Source organism: Leucopleurus acutus (assembly GCF_964270905.1).
Source record: "Leucopleurus acutus genome assembly, chromosome: 1".
NCBI lineage: Eukaryota > Metazoa > Chordata > Mammalia > Artiodactyla > Delphinidae > Leucopleurus > Leucopleurus acutus.
In genome coordinates, this window is record NC_139142.1 from 211580 (window position 1) to 229619 (window position 18040).

The 18040-nt window shown below is 54.7% G+C and overlaps 1 protein-coding gene across 1 annotated transcript in view; it reads right to left on the reverse strand.

Moving 5' to 3' along the window:
• The window catches only part of PACS2 (phosphofurin acidic cluster sorting protein 2), a gene marked incomplete at its 5' end in the record, with an annotated part of 61201 nt that overhangs the window by 24830 nt on the left and 18331 nt on the right, over positions 1-18040 (reverse strand). The window contains 2 exons of the mRNA XM_082839708.1: positions 243-332; positions 3494-3581. Coding sequence (XP_082695834.1) covers positions 243-332; positions 3494-3581 — 178 coding nt within the window. The remainder of the gene's footprint in view (positions 1-242; positions 333-3493; positions 3582-18040) is intronic.

The window sequence follows — 18040 nt, forward strand, 5'->3', positions numbered from 1 at the left end:
TGAGTGGCTTCCCTCAGCCCCCACTCCCCCATCTTTTCTAAACACAGGAATGAGGCGACCTAAACCGATCATCTGAGTTTTGGCCTCACTACGTTCTCTTCATCGTGGGAATGCGACGAGAGACTCGACCTCATATGCAAGCACATCTCTAACCTCAGAGAGTGAGCCCTGTGGGAGAGGGGACCTCCGTGGCCACAGGGGCTGCGGGAAGGGTGAGGGTGGGGGTCCCCCTGGAGGCCCACCTGCAGGGAGAACGTCAGCGCCAGGTCAGTTTCCACTTGTCCACTGGGGGGCAGCATGATCTCGTGGGACCGCAGGATCCGCTTGGAGCCCTGGGACAGAACAAGACACCTCCTAGTTCAGAAGAAGGCATCTTAACATGAAACAGCGAAGATGTCGGCTTGTCAGTTCTCTTCAGACTGTCAGGCAAAGACCCGCAGATGGTGGGGGTGAGGCCCGAGCGCGTGTGATTCCCAAAGGCCCCGCGGGGAGATTTATCCGGAGCCTTAAAAGAGCCCATATCCTCTGACCCCCAAGTCCTCCTCTAGAAGTCTGTGCTAAGCTGTGAGAGAGAAGACAGAACAGTCACCGCCACAGCTGCAGGATGGAGGTGCAGCAAGAGATGCAGCTGGACAAGCAGGTGCGCGAGAAGCCACACGCTCCTGGGAAAGCAGGACCGCCCCCGCCCCACTGAGAGCAGAGTGGGTGCCAAGGTCAGTGATTAAAGCCCAGCGGCACCGTCACAAGGACAGAGAGAGCAGTACAAGCCTAGAACTAGGTTCAGAAAACACACAGACACATGTAAAAACAAACAGTGTGTAATAAGGAGCCTTTAGGTCGGCAAGAAAAGCTAATCACTAAATGGCTGTGATACATGGGTGGTGAGTCATCTGTATAAAACACACAGGTCCCGGGGGCTTCCCGGTGGTGCAGTGGTTAAGAATCCGCCTGCCGATGCAGGGGACAGGTTCGAGCCCTGGTCCGGGAAGATCCCACATGCCGCGGAGCAACTGAGCCCGTGCACCACAACTACTGAGCCTGCACTCTAGAGCCCGCGAGCCACAACTACTGAGCCCACGCACCACAACTACTGAAGCCCACATGCCTAGAGCCCATGCTCCACAACAAGAGAAGCCACCGCAATGAGAAGCCCACGCACCGCAACGAAGAGTAGCCCCCGCTCGCCGCAACTAGAGAAAGCCCGCGCGCAGCGACAAAGACCCAACATGGCCAAAAATCAATCAATCAATTAATTAATTTAAAAAAATAATTAACCCCCCCCACAGGTCCCAACCTCAAACCTTGTACCAAAATAAGTTCCAAATGGATTAAAGATGTTCATGATAGTATTGTTTTAAAACTAGGTCTCCCAACATGGACGAGGCTTGGAGATGTTACACTAAGTGCAGGAAGCCAGACACAGCAGGACAAACCCCGAGAGCCCACGTCCAGGGGGCCCCACGAGGAGCCAGATTCACAGAGTCAGGCCGGAGAGCAGAGGTTACCACGCGGCTGACGAGGCGTCTCACCAAGATGAGGGGTGCAGAGGAATGGGTGAGAGTGGGAGTGGGGTGTGGGTCCAGGACAAAGACGTGAGCCGCACAGACGTGTGAGCTGACGGGAGTGACGGGGAGGGGGTGGGCAGCAGCGTGGGGTGGCCGAGCGGCTAAGAAGCCTTGCTGGAGACACTGCCCTCTGCTTGCACGCGGCGTTGGTGCTGAGGCCGTGCTGCCCACAGCTGCTCCCAGCACGGAGTGTGCTGAGGGCCCCTCCTGACGGTCCTCCCCCAGCCCTAGCTCTCCCGGGGGCAGGCTCCCCGTGTGCGGTCTGGTGCTCTCCCCACCCCCTGGCCCGTCCCCCTCTGTCCCTCACAGCCGTTTCCCCCCAGTTTCCTGCGCGTCTGATCCCATCCAGGTCAGGACCTAAACTGATGGGCCCGTGCCCCGGGCAAGGAGGACCCACGCGCAGACGGGCGAGGGGGCAGCAGTGAACTGACTTGGGTCAGCGGGGGAGGCCGGCTCGCCTGCTTCCTCTGGGAGTCAGGACACAGGGGCCGGGGGGCGGGGGGCAGCTGAGGAGCCGGTGCGAAAGGCAGGTGACCCAGGCAGGAGAGGATGCCCCAGGAGAAGCAGGCAAGGAGCTGAGTGTCTGCCAACTGGGGGCACGGGCCCAGGCAACAGGGGCACTCAGGCAAGCTGGAGGAGGGGGGGGGAGCTCCAAGGGGCCTGGGACCCTGACCAGAGGCTGAGTTCTCGATAATGACGGGGTCCGGGGCAGGACCGCAGAGATGGGCAGCTGGAGGAACGGGGCTAGAGTACAGGGGCACCGGTTGTGTCAGAGGTCAACAGTGCCGGTTTCAGAGGCCAGGGATGGGTAAACCAGCTTGTTCTGAGGGCCCAGAGCGCCATCGACCCCTCCCGAGCCAGGAGGCCCAGAGCACCGCCGGCGGGGCTGGTTCCCATGCGGGCATCTTCCCACGTCCCAGGTGTGCAGCCGGGCACGGCCTGCTCCACGCTGAGAGCGGCAGCCCCGTCGGTGGGGAAGAGCGCTTCTTTGGGTCTTTGTTCAACAGTGTACTGCTTTTCTGGTGACGGCAAATGACCGGGAAGGGCGGGCCTCACGCCTGCTGGGCTCCAAGCTGAGCTCCCAGTTTGGAGGAAAGCCTGGCCCCGAGGCCCACGAGCTGCTCCTGGAGGTCCGGCCAGGAGGCCCTGGTGAGCCTCACGAGGAGCCACAGGCCAGGCCCAGAGCACCCACGCCAGCCGCAAGCTGGGGCTCCAGCAGCCTGGGGCTGGGGAGAAGCAGGACCCCCGCCCTGTGTGGTGCCGACAGTCTGGGGGTCCTAACAGGACAGGCCTCCGTACCCACTGGGCCCCAGCCGAGGGGCTGAACCCAGGGCATCCCCTTCCCAGGAGCTGCCACATAAAGCCACGTGTGAGCAGTGCTGGGGGAGGGACAGCCCTGCCGAGGTGGGCCCAGGCCGAGAGCCATGTCCCACCTCCGGGGCCACCAAAAGGCCAAGGCAGCTCACATGGCTAACGGGGCCCTCCTCCAGGGCTGCTGGGGAAGGGGGCGCTGAGTGCTGGGGCAGCTGGGTCCCCCTGAAACACCGACACTTGTTCAAAGGCAGAAAGAAGGACCTGTGAGGCCCAAGGGACATGGAGTATTATGGCCTGGGAGCGAGAGGTGAGCACAGCCAGGCTGGGCCCGGGTGGAGAGCTGGCGGGCGAGGGGCACACAGTGCGGGGGGGCGAGCGGGGAGCAGGGAGGGTTTGTCCCAGCTTCTGCATGGGGCCCGTCTGCAGGTGAGCTCAGCACACTTGCTTTCCCCCTCATCCCGGGACGCTGGTGGCGTGCCCTTCGCTGTGCCCGGGAGGGTGGGGCCTCCTGCACAGGCAAGGGTCCAGCTGCTGGTGCGGCTGTGCCCCTCTCATCTCCTGGGCAACACAGGCATCCTCGTGGCCCCAGGCCAGTGACACAGGCAGACCCTCACCTGCATCTTGACAGCAATCACCACCGAGATGAGCTCCTTCTCCAGCTCCTTGAAGACCACCAGCTTCTTCAAGGTCAGGCTGCACAACCTGCAAAGGGCACAGATGGGCTCAGCAGTGACCGTGCACTCCAACGCCTTCTCATGCTCCAGGAAGGCCCCAAACTGCAGCAGCCCCAGCCTCCGCTGGACCACGGGCTCTCTGACCCCAGCACCTCGGTCACTCATGGAGACTGGCCCTCACGTATCCCAGGAGCCCATGCCCAGGCCCGGCCAGGCTGGGAGCCATCTTTGGGGTCCCTGCACGTAGGGGGCACCCATCAGCACCCCCAGACTGTTGGACCAAGCACCCCTCCGCAGAGGGTCTCCCTCTGGTGAAGGTGGCCTGGGTGGGTCCACAGGCGGGCAGACAGGAAACCTGAGACCACACACCCCCGAAGCCCCCAGGGACCAGGGTACCAGTGCTTGGGAATCCCACTCCCAGCTGCCAGAGCACAGGCCTCCCAGGGACCCTGCCCTCAGGGTCCACTCGAGGCCCCGCCCCCTCCTCTCCAGGGTCCTGCCCACCCACATGGTCCCACCCATCCCACAGGCCCCACCCACCTCAGCTGGGCTTCACCTCAGCCTGTCTCCCTGGAGACCGTCATCTGCCCTCCACTGAGCCCAGAGGGGCCAGGAGACAGACACCAGGGCTTCCCAGGCAGAGGATGCCCCTTATTTGACTGCTGCAGGTTGGAGACAGACAGACACAGTGCGTCCCTGATAGTCCCTGACACATAGCAGTGAAGCAGGGGAGCCCAGCAGGACCCCTCATGGCAGGGCCACTCTCACAGCTCAGTCCCTCTGCCATGGGGGCTGCTCTGATTCTGCAGGGCCAGGGAAAAAGCTAGAGAAGGAGACGGATGAAAGCAGCTAACGTTCACCAGGACAGACCACATCCTGGGCCATAAAACAATGCTTCACAAGCACAAACTAAAAGTAGCACAAACTAAAAGAAAAGTATGTTCTCTGACGAAAATGGAGTTAGCTAGAAATCAGCAATAGAAGGACAGCTGGAAAACACCAGCTACTTGGGAAATTCAACCACACACTGCTAAATCACCAACAGGACAAAGAGGAAGCCCGGAAGGACATTAGACGTATTTTGTGTGGAATGAAAGTGAAAAACAACATGTCAAGAATTGTGGAATGCAGCTAAAGCAGTACTGAGAGGAGAATTCACAGCATTAAATGCTTATATTAGAAAAGAAAAACATTCTCAACTATACAATCTAAGCTTTACCTTAAGACACCAGGAAAAGCGCAAATTAAACCCAAAGTGAGAAGGCAGGAAATGAGAATAAAAGCAGAACAATGAAATTGAAGATAAAGAAACAATTAGAAAAAATAAAACCAAATTCTGGTTCTTTGGGAAGAGTAATACAATTGACAAAAACTCCAGCCACACAAAGGAAAAAAGAGAGAGAGAGAGAGAAGGCAAAAATGACCCATATCAGGAATCAAAGAAGGAACATCACCACAGAGCTCACAGACATGGAACAACATGATTAGGGATACTACAGATAACTCAGTGCACACAAACCTGAGAACTGAGATTCCATGTACCAAACCCTCGGAAGCTACAAACTGCCCAAACCCACCAGGACGAACAACAGCCTGATCTATTGAAGAAGTTGGATTAACAGTGAAACACTTCTGAAAAAGAAAACTCCAGGTGAGTTTAACCAGATAGTGAAAGAAGAAATAACACCAATTCTACAAAATATCTTCCAGCAAACAGAAGAGGAAAGAATACTTCTCAAATCATCTTATGAGGTTAGCAAATACCCTGATACCAGCACCAACATCAGACAAAAACAGTACAAAAAAGGAAACTACAGACCAGTTCCTTTCTGAACACACATGTAAAAATCTTCAACAAAATAGTAGCAAACTGAATCCAGACATATATAAAAGGAACAACAGATAATACACCATAACCAAAGGGGGTCTGTTCCAGGAATGCAAGGTTGGTTCAACATTTGAAATCAATGTGATACACGTTACCAGACTAAATATGAAAAAACATAAAATCTCAATCAATTCAGAAAAACTTCTGACAAATTCAATATCCATTCATGAGTAAAAACTCTCAGTGACTGAAGAATAGACGGGAATCCCCTCAACCTGATTAAGAGCACGTCCAAAGGTCCCCAGCGAACATCACGCTGGATGGTGCGAGAGAGAATACTGTCCCCTAAGATCAGGAACGAGGCAAAGCCGCACCCTTTCACCACTGCAATTCAGTGGGCACTGAAGGCCTGCCCAGGGAAAGAGGGCAAGAGAAGGGAACAAAAGGCAGAAGGATAGGAAAGGACAGAATAAAGCTCTTCTTATTTGCAGACAACACAATCATTATGTAGAACGTCCCAAGGAATGTAGGAGAATGTGAAAACGGGCTCCAAGAACTAATGAGCTTAGCAAGATTGAAGGACATCAGTTCAACATATGAAAGGCAACCACGTTTCTATATACTAGGAATGAACAACTGAAGTCAGTGTTTAAAAAACCTTCCATTTACAAAAAAGAAATACCTAAATCTCATAAAATAAATGCACAATCTGCATGCTAGAAACTCCCCACTGCTATCACAAGGAATCAAAGAAGATGTGCCAGGCTCGCGGACACTAATTCTCCCCAAACTAGATCTACAGACTTAATGCAATTCCAATGAAACCCCAGCAAGACTTTTCTGTAGTTATTAGTAAGCTGACTTTTTTTTTTTGACTTTTAAGTTTATACGGAAAGGCAAAGGAACTAGAATAATCATAATAATTTAGGAAAAAGGCAAAAATAAACAAATGGGACCTAATTAAACTTAAAAGCTTTTGCACAGCAAAGGAAACCACTGACAAAACAAAAAGACAATCTACGGAATGGGAGAAACGATTTGCAAATGATATGACCAATAAGGGGTTAATATCCAAAATATATAAACAGCTCATACCACTTAATATTGAAAAAACAACCAACCTGATTAAAAAATGAGCAGAAGACCTGAACAGATATTTTTCCAAAGAATACATACAGATGGCCAAAAGACACATGAAAAGATGCTCAACATCACTAATCATTACAGAAATGCAAATCAAAACTACCTCACACCTGTCAGAATGGCCATCATCAAAAAGCCTACAGGGCTTCCCTGGTGGCGCAGTGGTTGAGAGTCCTCCTGCCGATGCAGGGGACGCGGGTTCATGCCCCGGTCCAGGAAGATCCCACATGCCGCAGAGCGGCTGGGCCCGTGAGCCATGGCCGCTGAGCCTGCGCGTCCAGAGCCTGTGCTCCGCAATGGGAGAGGCCACAACAGTGAGAGGCCCGCGTACCGCAAAAAGAAAGAAAAAAAATAAGTCTACAGATAACAAATGCCGGAGAGGATGTGGAGAAAAGGGAACCCTCATACACTGTTGGTGGGAATGTAAATTGGTGAAGCCCACTAAGGAAAACAGTATGGAGGGTTCCTCAAAAAACTAAAAATAGAGTTACCAAACAACCCAGCAATTCCACTCCTGGGCATATATCGGTTAGAGACAAAAGTACTAATTTGAAAAGATACACGCACCCCAATTTTCACAGCAGCACTGTTTACAATTGCCAAGGCATGGAAGCAATCTAGGTGTCCATTCAGAGATGGAAGGATAAAGAAGACGGGGTATGTACGTATGTATATGTGCATGTACATGTATATGTGTATATACAATGGAATATTACTCGGCCATAAAAAAGAATGAAATTCTGCCATTTACAACATGGGTGGACCTAGAAATAAGTCAGGCAGAGAAAGACAAGATCACTTGTATGTGGAATCTAAAAAATAAAATAAATAAATGCATATAGCAGAAACAGACTCAAATATAGAGAACTAGTGGTTACAAGTGGGGAGAGGGAAGGCGGGAGGGGAGAGATAGGTATAGGGGAAGGTATGAGGTACAAACTACCATGTATAAAATAAATAAGCTACAAGGATGTATCGTACAGCACAGAGAATATAGCCACTATTTACAGTCACTTTAAATGGAGTATAATCTGTGAAACTATTGAGTCACTATGCTGAAACTAATATAATATTGTAAATCAACTACACTTCGATAGAAAAAAATAATGACTTTGAAACAGGAGAACAAAGTAAGCTGGGCACCTCTCACTGACATCAAGACTTGCTATAAACCAACAGTCATCAAGACAGTGCTGTTGACAAAGGAAAGGCGTACAGATCAACAGAATAGAAAAAGGAAGTCTGATAAATTGGATGTCATCAAAATTTAAAACTTTGCTCTGCGAAAAACACTATAAAGAAAATGAGAAGACAAGCTAAGAGTGGGAGAAAATATTTGCAAATCACATATTCAACAAAGGATTTTATCCAGAGCATATAAAGAACTCTCAAATCTCAATAATTTGAAAATAAATAACCCAATAAAAACGGGCAAAAGATTTCAACAGACTCTTCACCAAAAAAGACATATGGGCAATAAATAAGCACATGAAAAGATGCTCAACATTATTAGCTATTAGGGAAATGCAAATTAAAGCCAGAGCTAGATACCACACACCGATTACAAAGGCGGAAACAAGATCCAAAGGCCAGTGCTGGCGAGCCGGCGGAGAGGGGGGCCGTGACCCCGCAGGTGGGGCATCAGCTCCCAGGACCCCCAGCCCCACTCCTGGGAATCCACCCAAAGGCTCGGACACGAACATTCACAGCAGCTGAGTTCACATTCGCCCCAAACTGGAAACCCAGACGTCCCTCAAAGCCACCAGGCCATCCACCTCAGGGAGTGCTGCTGGGGGACCAGAGGACCGAGCCCCGCCACGTGCACACGTATGCAGGGGCGCACACGCATGCTGCAGGAGAGAAGCCAGAGTGCAGAGGTCGCGCCCTGCATCTTCGCCCACCTATGTACCTTCCGGGAGAGGCAGTGGGGGGCACAGGGCGGAGAGTGGAGCAGGAGCCCCAAGGTTCGGTCTTGGGCGTCCTGCCCTGCCTGCGGGGTGACAGGGCTCAGAGCCGCAGACAAAAAAGCAGGCAGGGTTGAATTTTACTGCATATACGGTTTCTGTTTTTTAAATTAATTCATTTTATTTATTATTTATTTTTGGCTGCGTTGGGTCTTCGTTGCTGCGTGCAGGCTTTCTCTAGTTGCGGCGAGCTCTTCGTTGCGGTGCGCAGGCTTCTCATTGCGGTGCTTCTCTTGTTGCGGAGCATGGGCTCTAGGCGCGTGGGCTTCAGTAGTTGTGACACGTGGGCTCAGTAGTTGTGGCTCGCGGGCTCTAGAGCGCAGGCTCAGCGGCCATGGCTCACGGGCCCAGCCGCTCCGCGGCACGCGGGATCCCCCCAGACCGGGGCATGAACCCATGTCCCCGGCATCAGCAGGGGGACTCTCAACCGCTGCACCACCAGGGAAGTACCTGCATGTACGTTTTTAAAGTACCTTTTCAAGAGCTGGAAAAACCTAGAAGACCTAAAGGCGCACCAGCCACAACTGCCAAACGGGGGCCTTATTTGGATCCTGCTCTGAATCAATTAATCATTAAAAAATACTTTCCAGCCCTTATTTGGGGGTGGGCGTCTCAGGGTCTCGATCTCTTATTTTCAGGGCTTTCACGACCCCCGTTTCTAGAAGCTGACATCCCTCATGACGCGTCTGGCTGGGGACGGGGTGAGTCCAGCGTTCAGAGTCCACAGCGCAGAGGGGACCATGCAGGAAAAAGAGCCGGGTGCCCACGAGCACATGGCAGTTAAGAAACCACTCCACGAAGGGCCTGGCTTCCAGCCCGTAAGGAGGGGCCCGTGCATCCGCAGGGAGCCCGTCTCCACCCCGGACAGACTCACTTCAGAGGCTCATCTCCCAGGTGACTGTGACACCTACAGCCATTCGGGATTTCTTGTGGGGTGTGTGTGTTCTAAGGTATGTTCAAGCTGATGCTATCTGAGCAAACAATGCTAAAAGAATTGAAAGGATCCCCTGCGCCCAGAGACTGAGCCAGATCAACAGAGTAAATGCTATTTGCTCTTTAGCCAAGGTTGGTTCTGAGAGATAGGCCTGACGGCAGCCAAGGGTGAGATTACTGCAGAATGCTTGGCCCTCAAGGAAACCATAAACAAATACACTGCGAAGCCCCCACAAACAGTGATTCATCGCTAAGCTGGGGCCATTATTCCATCAAACGCCCTGCATGGCACTAGGTTCCGCAGCGACACACAGTCCCTATAAAACGCCACCCCATCAGCAGGTGAAAACCCAGTCTTTCCACGGGAGGGGGCCTCGCTCACAGCCAGTGTGCTCTTTCCTCGGACTGTGTCTGCTCCGAGCAGGAGAGAGGAAACAGCCAAGCTCCACACCTAGCCCAGAGAGGCAGCGTTCCGGTCTGTCTTCTAAAACAGAGAAAAGTTACAAAGCGCGATGCCACAAAACCCCCCTCCCTCCGAAGAAACCACCATCTGGAGGAGGGGTCTCCTCCCAGGATACTGCCAGCCGTCCCCCAACTCCGGCGTCCCCGTCCTCCCTTGATAACAGGCCTCCCCCATGTTAGCTGGGCGCCTGCCTCCTGGCCAGAGACCCCAGTCCTGTCTGGGGCAGCTGGGCATGGCCACTGAGCAGCCCGGGCGGCGGAACCCGAGCAGAGGCCGTGTGATCACGTTCTGGGTGGCAAGCCCTTGCTCGCTGCCTTCCCCCTAGATGCAATGGCAGGACCTAGGCAGCCACCTTGGACCCAGAAGTGGAAGCCACACGCTCGAGACGGCAGAGGGCCCAGCCAGCCCTGGACCCCTAACTCTGTGCTGTACACGAGGCAGGAATCAGCACCTTCAGGTGGCTCTGCCTTTCTGACTCCCTGTCTCAGAGACATCGGCTGTGCTCTGGACGGCCAGGCACGTCCCATTTTCACTAAATTTGCATGTACGCGTCAGCATGCGTCGTTCTGTTTCTCACGGCACATGCTAACACCCCCCTGCGTGTGCTGCTGCAACTTGCCCTTCTCTCCCCGCCTCTCATTTCTTTTTGAGAGCCGTGGGCACGTCACTAGTGTGCACTCCCCATGCCCGCTGTGTACTTCCTCTCTGTACGAGCACATGGCTTCTCCATCTCCCCGTGATGGCCGTTCAGGCTGCTCCAGTGATCCGACGCTACACGCTCTGGCCGTCTTCACAGGGCTGCGTGGGCGCCTTCTGCCCAAGTGGGGTTACTGGGCCAGCTCCACACTCACAACCTGTCCGGGGGCTTTGTCAAACCGTTCCCCCAAGCTGTGGGGTTAATATGCACTCCTGCTGGCCCAGGGGGTGTTGGCGTCCTGGGGTAGCCATACGAATACCAGACAGGGCGGCTTAGACAACAGACATTTGTTTCTCACGGTCTGGAGGCTGGAGGTCCGGGATCGGGGTGCCTGCAGGGCTGGTTTCCTCTGGTCATAAGAGAAGGATCTGTTTGGGCCTCTCTCCCTGGCTGGCAGACGGCCGCCCCTCACGGCCTCCACTCTGTGCACACCCCCCCACCCCCACCCCGGCGTCTCTCTGTGCGTCTAGATCTCCCTCATTTTAAGGACACCAGTTATAGTGGAGAAGGACCTGCCCTACGGCCTCATTTTAAGCTAATCGCCTCTTTGAATACCTGTCTCCAAATACAGTCACATCCCGACGCACTGGGAGAGTCAGGGAGTCACAGCGTGAATTTGGCGGGGGCGGGACACAATTCAGCCCCTAGCACTCCACCCCCCAAACGAACAGAATCACTAGATTTGGGGGATCTCACGGTGGTTTTACCTGGTGTCGCCCTGACCTCCAGGGAGGCTGCGCAGCTCCTCGGTTGCTTGCTGGCCGCGAGCAGTCCCATGGCCTGCCTGTCCACAACCTTGGCCCATTTTTCTATTGCACTGGCATTTCCTCACTGTCTTGGGATTCTTCCTTTATTCTAGGTGTAACCATTGGCCTATGTGCATCACATCTATCGCCTCCTAGCTGCAGGCTGTCACATGAGTGGGTTTCCAGACAATGTTTATTTAATTTAATGTCTTTTATGAGTTATGCTTGTTGGATAATATATTCGTTAATTTCACACCCCTCCTCCCAATTTTTTTTCTCTTTTCACTGAGGTCATTAATCTATGTGGAGCTGTTCTGTGTATGGTGTGAGGTAGGGACCTGATTTTATTATTTTCTATGTGGATGCCCACCTGTCCCCCAACCAATTCTGAAAGAGTACATCCCTTCCTTATGGATGAAGAAGGCTGTTTCTGAAGCGTGCTGCATTTGTGTGTTTCTGTGTCCTGCTCTATGTCCCACAGGTCAACCTGTCCATACTTCTGACAACTGCATATTGTTTTCATCAGTACAGCTTATTTAAATAAACATGCATCTGCTAAGGAAAACACTCCCTAAACACAAGCATACTTCATTTTTCTTTCAAGTTGCTTGTCTGTTTCATATAAACTTCACAATTTGCTTGCCAAGTTCAATTCCTTCATGGAATTTTACAAAACTGAATGGCATTTAGGGAGAAGTGACATCTTTAGGTCGTCACGGAGCCTCAGCACCTCCTTACTCAGGTGTTTTACGTCCTTGAGTAAGTGGTTAGCCGGTTCTCTGGCGAAAGTCATTAATGCCCTTTGGCCAATTGATTCCTAGACAAGCTACTAGCTGCTTTTCTGAATAACACTCTTTTTCTTATTTTCAAATTGAAACACTGCAGGTGTTTCAACACTATTGATTCTGTGTGCTGATCCTGTATCAGTCAACCTTCCAGAACCGTTACTGGTTCTAACAGCTTGTATGCTCTCTTGTATTGTCCATTTGAACAACAATGCCATCTGCAAATGGTAGTTGTGTTTCTTTCAACCCATTCCTATCTACTTTTCACGTCTTGCTGCACTGCCCAGTACCTCAAGGATAATAGCAGTTACCTTCCTTCTTGGTTTTAGAGGTACTATTTCTAGCGTTTAAGAATGATGTGTGTACGGCAGCGAAGCCCGGTAACCTTTCTGCAGTGATGGAAATGTTCTATAGCTGCACTCTCTAATGTGGTAACCAGCAGCCAGCAGTTGGAACATGGCTGGTGCTACTGCAGAAGTGAATCACATTTTAATGGATAAACGGATTGATTGATAGCCAAATGTAGGCTAATACGCTGGATAGTGAAGGTCTGCAGATTTTTAGTAGGTGCCCTATAACAGGCTAAAGTTCCTGTTTATTTCTACATCCCTAAGAATGTCTCTTAAATTTCATCAAATGTTTTTTCTGGATAGATCATATGATTTTTCTCTTTCACTCTGAATGTAATAAAAATAATAAATAGTCTACTGTTAAGTAAATCACCCACACACTCTTGAGATAATTCCTATTTCATGAAATGCTTTTGCAATTTTATACCTTGTAGGGATTTTTTTTGGGGGGGTCAACATTTTCTTTAGGATTTTCACGTCTATGTCCAAGAGGTCAACCCTACCCTTGTGCTGCCTCTTGGAGTTTTGATGACTCTACTGCCCTCATGAAATTGACAGCTTTGCCTCTTTTTAAACATCTTTTCCGTCTCTGGAACATGTCATATGAGAGTGTTTATTTCTTGAACATTTGGTAAAATTCACAAATAAAACCATCTGGTGCGCTTTGGGGAAGAGAGGAGGTTTTGATGTAACTGGTCTGTACACATTTTCTATTTTACTAAGTCAATTAGTAAGTAATTCATATTTTTTCTAGAAAAGCATACTTACTTTTCATATTTATTGACGTTGTTTAGCGTTCTTCGACTTTGTCGCTTCGCTCCAAATTGCTTACGTGTGCTTTCTCTTTTGGTCACTTTTGCCGAAGTTTACTACATTACTAGTCTCTCCAAGCAGTTGACTCTGGCTTTTGTTAATATTTCATATTGTTTCCTTATTTCATAACGCTCGCTCTGTTACCTCCATTCTTCTATCTTTTTCTAAGATTTGCCCTGTTCTTTACATCACTTGAGTCAGATGATGCTGTGATTGAAGGCTCGGTCTCTCATTCTCTAACACTTGCACTTAAAGAGGCGTCTCAGCGTTCAGAATCGACACCCACGCACGACACCAGCGTGGGTTTCTGACAGCACGTGGCGGTCCACGATCCTCCTCACAGGGGCGGCCTCCCTGCCACTCTGGGGTTCCCTAACCCAGGGAGGGTGGGCCCAAGCCCCCCACCTAGTGCCCCGGTGTCACAAGCCCCCCACAGACGTGCTTCGGAGGCCCCCCAGCCACCCCCAGGCACCTCCCTGGCTCCGCCCTGGCCCAGGTCCCTCTTCGTCCAGATGAATCCCACCTGGGGATTTCCCCGTCCTTCGTTTGCACATGCGCACGCACAGCAAAGAACTGTCTCTACTCTGTTTTTCCATGTTTGGTGGCCTCTTCAAAGCAGCTGGTCTCCCTTTTGTGAGTGCCCGCCCCTTCCTGCAGCATCTCACTAGGATGTCCAGCCACAGGTCGTCCTTGGTGGGGGGAGGAGCCGCTATGACTGGGGCATCACCTTAAAGACGGGTGTGAAAGACGCCTCTGCCCTTGGGAAGGGAGTGCCCCCGAGTGGGTGTGAGAGAGGCCCTGACACACACTTCAGTCCTCAGGGTCTTTGGTTCTTGCTGTGCGGGAAGAGCTGGGCCTACAGGACTGAGGGACCCAGGGGACAACCGCGCACTTGCAAAGCAGAGACTGAGGCGTGCCCAGGAAGTCGGCTGTGAGGGTCAGCAGAGCTGCGGCGCCGCCCACAGCCCAGGGCAACTAGACACCCAGGCTGGGCTGTGATCCGGCTGAAGGCAGCTGCGGCCCCCTCAGAGCCACCTCCCGCCACCAGGTGGGTCCCAGGAGGTGGGGCCAGGCCCACGCTGCCCGGTCTCTGTCCCTCCGGGTGACACGTGGGGCTGGGGCTTCCATGTGCTCTCAGGTCAGTGGGCCCCATGGGCCCTGACGGGATGGGCGCCTGGGCCGCCGCACAGTGCCCGCCCCCGCCCGCAAGGCGGGCAGGCCTCCCGGGGCTGGTCCTCAGCCGGCCAAGGTGCTGGACAGAGTCTGGAGGAAAAGGGCGGTGCCAGCAGGGTGGTGGGGGGAGGGAGAGAAGAGGAAGGGGGCGGGGAGATGGCGCCCTAGGGGGGCATTGGCCACGTCCTCCCTGGGGTTGACCTGAAGAGGCAGACTCTTCGGGAGACCTGGCGGCACGGGGTGCTGGGCCTGGGCCCTGGAGGGCAGGGATCACATGAGCATGGGGTCAGGGCCAGGGCTGAATGGACACAGGCCCTGGGACAGAAGGCTGGCATGGGGGCCGGGGACAGGAAGATGAGCAGAGCACCCTGGGAACGGAAGAGCAGTAGCAGCAGGGGCCTCCCCGGGGCGGGGCGGGGGGGGGGGGGGGTCATTCAGCAAGGCCCACCTGAGCACACACTGGGGGGGGGGGAGGAGCAGGGGCACGGGCTCTGCCGTGGGGTCAGGCTATGCCGGGACACCGAGGTCAGGGAAGGCGTGCTGGGGGGGTGAGGAGCCCCCGTATCCCGACACCCCTGGATTTTGTGAGTGACGAAACAAGCGACATTTTAGAAAGTTCACAGAAAGCTGGTTTTGCAGATATTTTTATACACAGGCCCGCAGGGCATTCCCACTGACAGGAAGGTCTCACGATTAATGCCCCCCAGGGGCTGGGGGGGGCAGCCTGCCCAGCAGCCCCCCAGTCGCCACGCAGTGGAGGGAGCTGAGGGTCCCCCGAGGCCCCGCTCCCCGATACTGCCCCAGGAAACCTGACCAGCACCTGCGCCCAGCCCCAGACAAAAGACCTCAGCCCACCCAGCTTCGGAGCCTGGGCTCCAGGTGGTGGGGGCAGGGCCTCCGGGCGGGGGTGGGGTGGGGTGGGGTGGGGAGATGAGGCTGCGAAGAGCACAAAGCCTCCATTCCTCTTTGGGCGATGCGTGTGGGACGCTGGCCCTGCTGCCCCGGGGCACTGGGGTCCCAGAGGAGCAGGGCGGTGCCTCCTTTAAACCAAACTCCCTGCGCTTCCTTCAGCTGCGGGGGAGGGGAGGGCAGCGGCAGGTGGCGGGTGGGGACTGGCTCCCTGATGGCGCAACGCCACAGGGTCCCCAGGGCCCCACGTGGGCCAGGAGCGGGGGAAGGGCAGTCCCCACCGGGGGCTCAGCAGGCCTTGGGGTCTGGACATGGCTCCCCACCTAAGCAGGACCCCAGGCGGGTGGGCCCCTGAGCCCCTCCCTGGGCCCCCGCTGGAGTCCAGCCAGGCAGCGTGAGGGTCAGCACTGGTGAGCCCTGAGGCATCCGGCTCTAACTTTTCCCCACCCTGGGAGCGTGTAACTGCTACAGCCATGTCTGGGGGACAGTCTGGCAAAGCTGCCTCTCTCCTTTTCTATTGCAGTAGCATGCACACAACGTGAAATTTACCACCTTCAAGGAACCAGCCCAGGGGCATCAGGCACATTCACGCAGTTGTGCCACCACGACCACATTCCGTAACTCTTCATTTTGTAAAACTGAAACTCTGTCCCCATTCAACACTCACTGCCCTCCCGTCCCCCAGCCCGCGGCCCTACCTTCCTGCTTCCTGTCTATGAATCCCACTGCTCTAGGGACCTCATACGAGTGGATCACACACGATTTGTCCCTCTGTGACTGGCCCACGTCACTCAGTGACTGGCCCACGTCACTCAGCATGTCCCTCCATGATGCAGCCTGTGTCAGGACCCCTTCGTTTTCAGGCTGGGTCATCGTCACCACATGGACTGATGAGCACAGTCTCAGCGCATGGGAACTGTGCTGCTAGGAACATGGCAGGGGGGCGGGCGGGAGGAATATCTCTTGGAGACCCCGCTTTCAGTTCCTTCAGGATACTCGCCCAGACGTGGGACTGCTGGGTCTGGGGGCAGTTCTATCCACTGTTTTACACAGAAGATGCACCATTTTACATTCCCACCAACAGTGCACAAGGCTTGGTTTTAACTTCTGATTAAAAGCTCTGCTAAAGGACTTCCCTGGCGGTCCGGTGGTTAAGACTCCACTCCTCCAATGCAGGGGACATTGGTTCCGTTCCTGGTCGGGGAACTAAGATCCCACATGCCACAAGGGGCGGCCAAGAAGAGAAAAACAAACAAATGAAAACCTTTGCTAAGAGGGGCTCTTCCTCAACAGGGCTCCCCAACCCTAAGAGGAAGGCAAGGCTGTCTCACCCAACTGCTCCAGGCCCACCAAGAGCGCGGGGGGCCCCACAGCAGGGCCTCACCCCCTCCCTTGCTCGCCCCCCTCAGGACTGAAGCGACAGGGCCAGTCACAAGCAAAGACATCTGAGGAGGGGACTGTCCCCGCCTGGGCCCGCCTGCCGCGGGGGGAGGCTCTGCGTGCTCTGGCAGGGCAGCGACCTTCCCGCATGGCCTGCGCAGAGCAGCTCTTGGCCGCCCTGTGGACAGAATGGACAGAGCACAGGGCCAAGGGCAGCGGGAGGACCGGCGGTGGGTGGGGGCTCCTTCCTGAAGTAGCGCCAAGACACCCCTCGCTCCACACGCAGCGCCCACGGTATCTCCTCGCCGTCTCCGTCCACCTCTGTTTCCGCTCCACTCCCCGCGACAGCTGCTCAGCTCGCACTTGGCTCCTGCGCCGAGCCCGTCCGCGTCTGCCGTCCAGCTGGGCGATCCGGAGCGTCCTGTCCCCGCTCCACGGGTGCAGGGCCGTGCTGTGGCTGACGCTTCCTGCTGACCGTCACTGTCGGACCTGGATGCCGGCGTCTGCTCGCATCCAGAGCGGCACGATGAGGGCTCCGGGCTCCACCCCGGTGCCTGTGCCTCCGCCCTCTGGAGAATCTGAGGGCTGGGCCTGTCCTGGGCTCCCCTGCAGCGGGCCCGACCCGGTGGTCCTGGGCCCCCACGTCCTCCTTCTCCTGGGCCTCCCCCCAGGTCTCTGGCCACTCCTCGTCTTGCTGGCTTCAGAAGGAGGCAGGAGTGCCCCTCTGCATGCCAACCACCATCTTTGCCACCTTGGCTCTTCTTGACATTTTCACTCTAAAATTAAAAGTTCCAGCCCAACACGTAGTCCTTTCCGAAACACGGCCCGTTCCCTCCTGACTGCCCAGGGGCCGATCCCAGGCCCCCCGCCCCGGGCTCTACCTATCTCCTGGAAGCCCCTCAGCCTGCTCGCCACCCGACCAGCCCCCCAGGAGGACCCTGCCCTGTCCTGTGGCCGCCAGCCGGTGTGGAGGCGCCTTGCAGAAAGAGCCCAGTGACTGGCTCTGTCCAGCCTCTGGGAAGGCCCTAGAGACGTCCTGCACTCCCAGCTCCGGGCCCAGCACTTGGGGCCCGGCCCCGCCCTGCTGACTGGCGCCCCAACATCAGGGAGCTCCGTATCCCACCTCGTCCCACCTCACCCCCCCCTCACTGATGGTGCTCAGGTGGGAAGTGTCTGTCCCAGATCACCGTGCATCCCCTTAAGCAGGGCTGAGTTCCGCAAGGATGGGACCAGGTCCGGGGCCTAGGACGGCACCTGGTGCACCCAGGTCCTCGGAGGAAGGGGGCCAGATGTGCCCAACGCG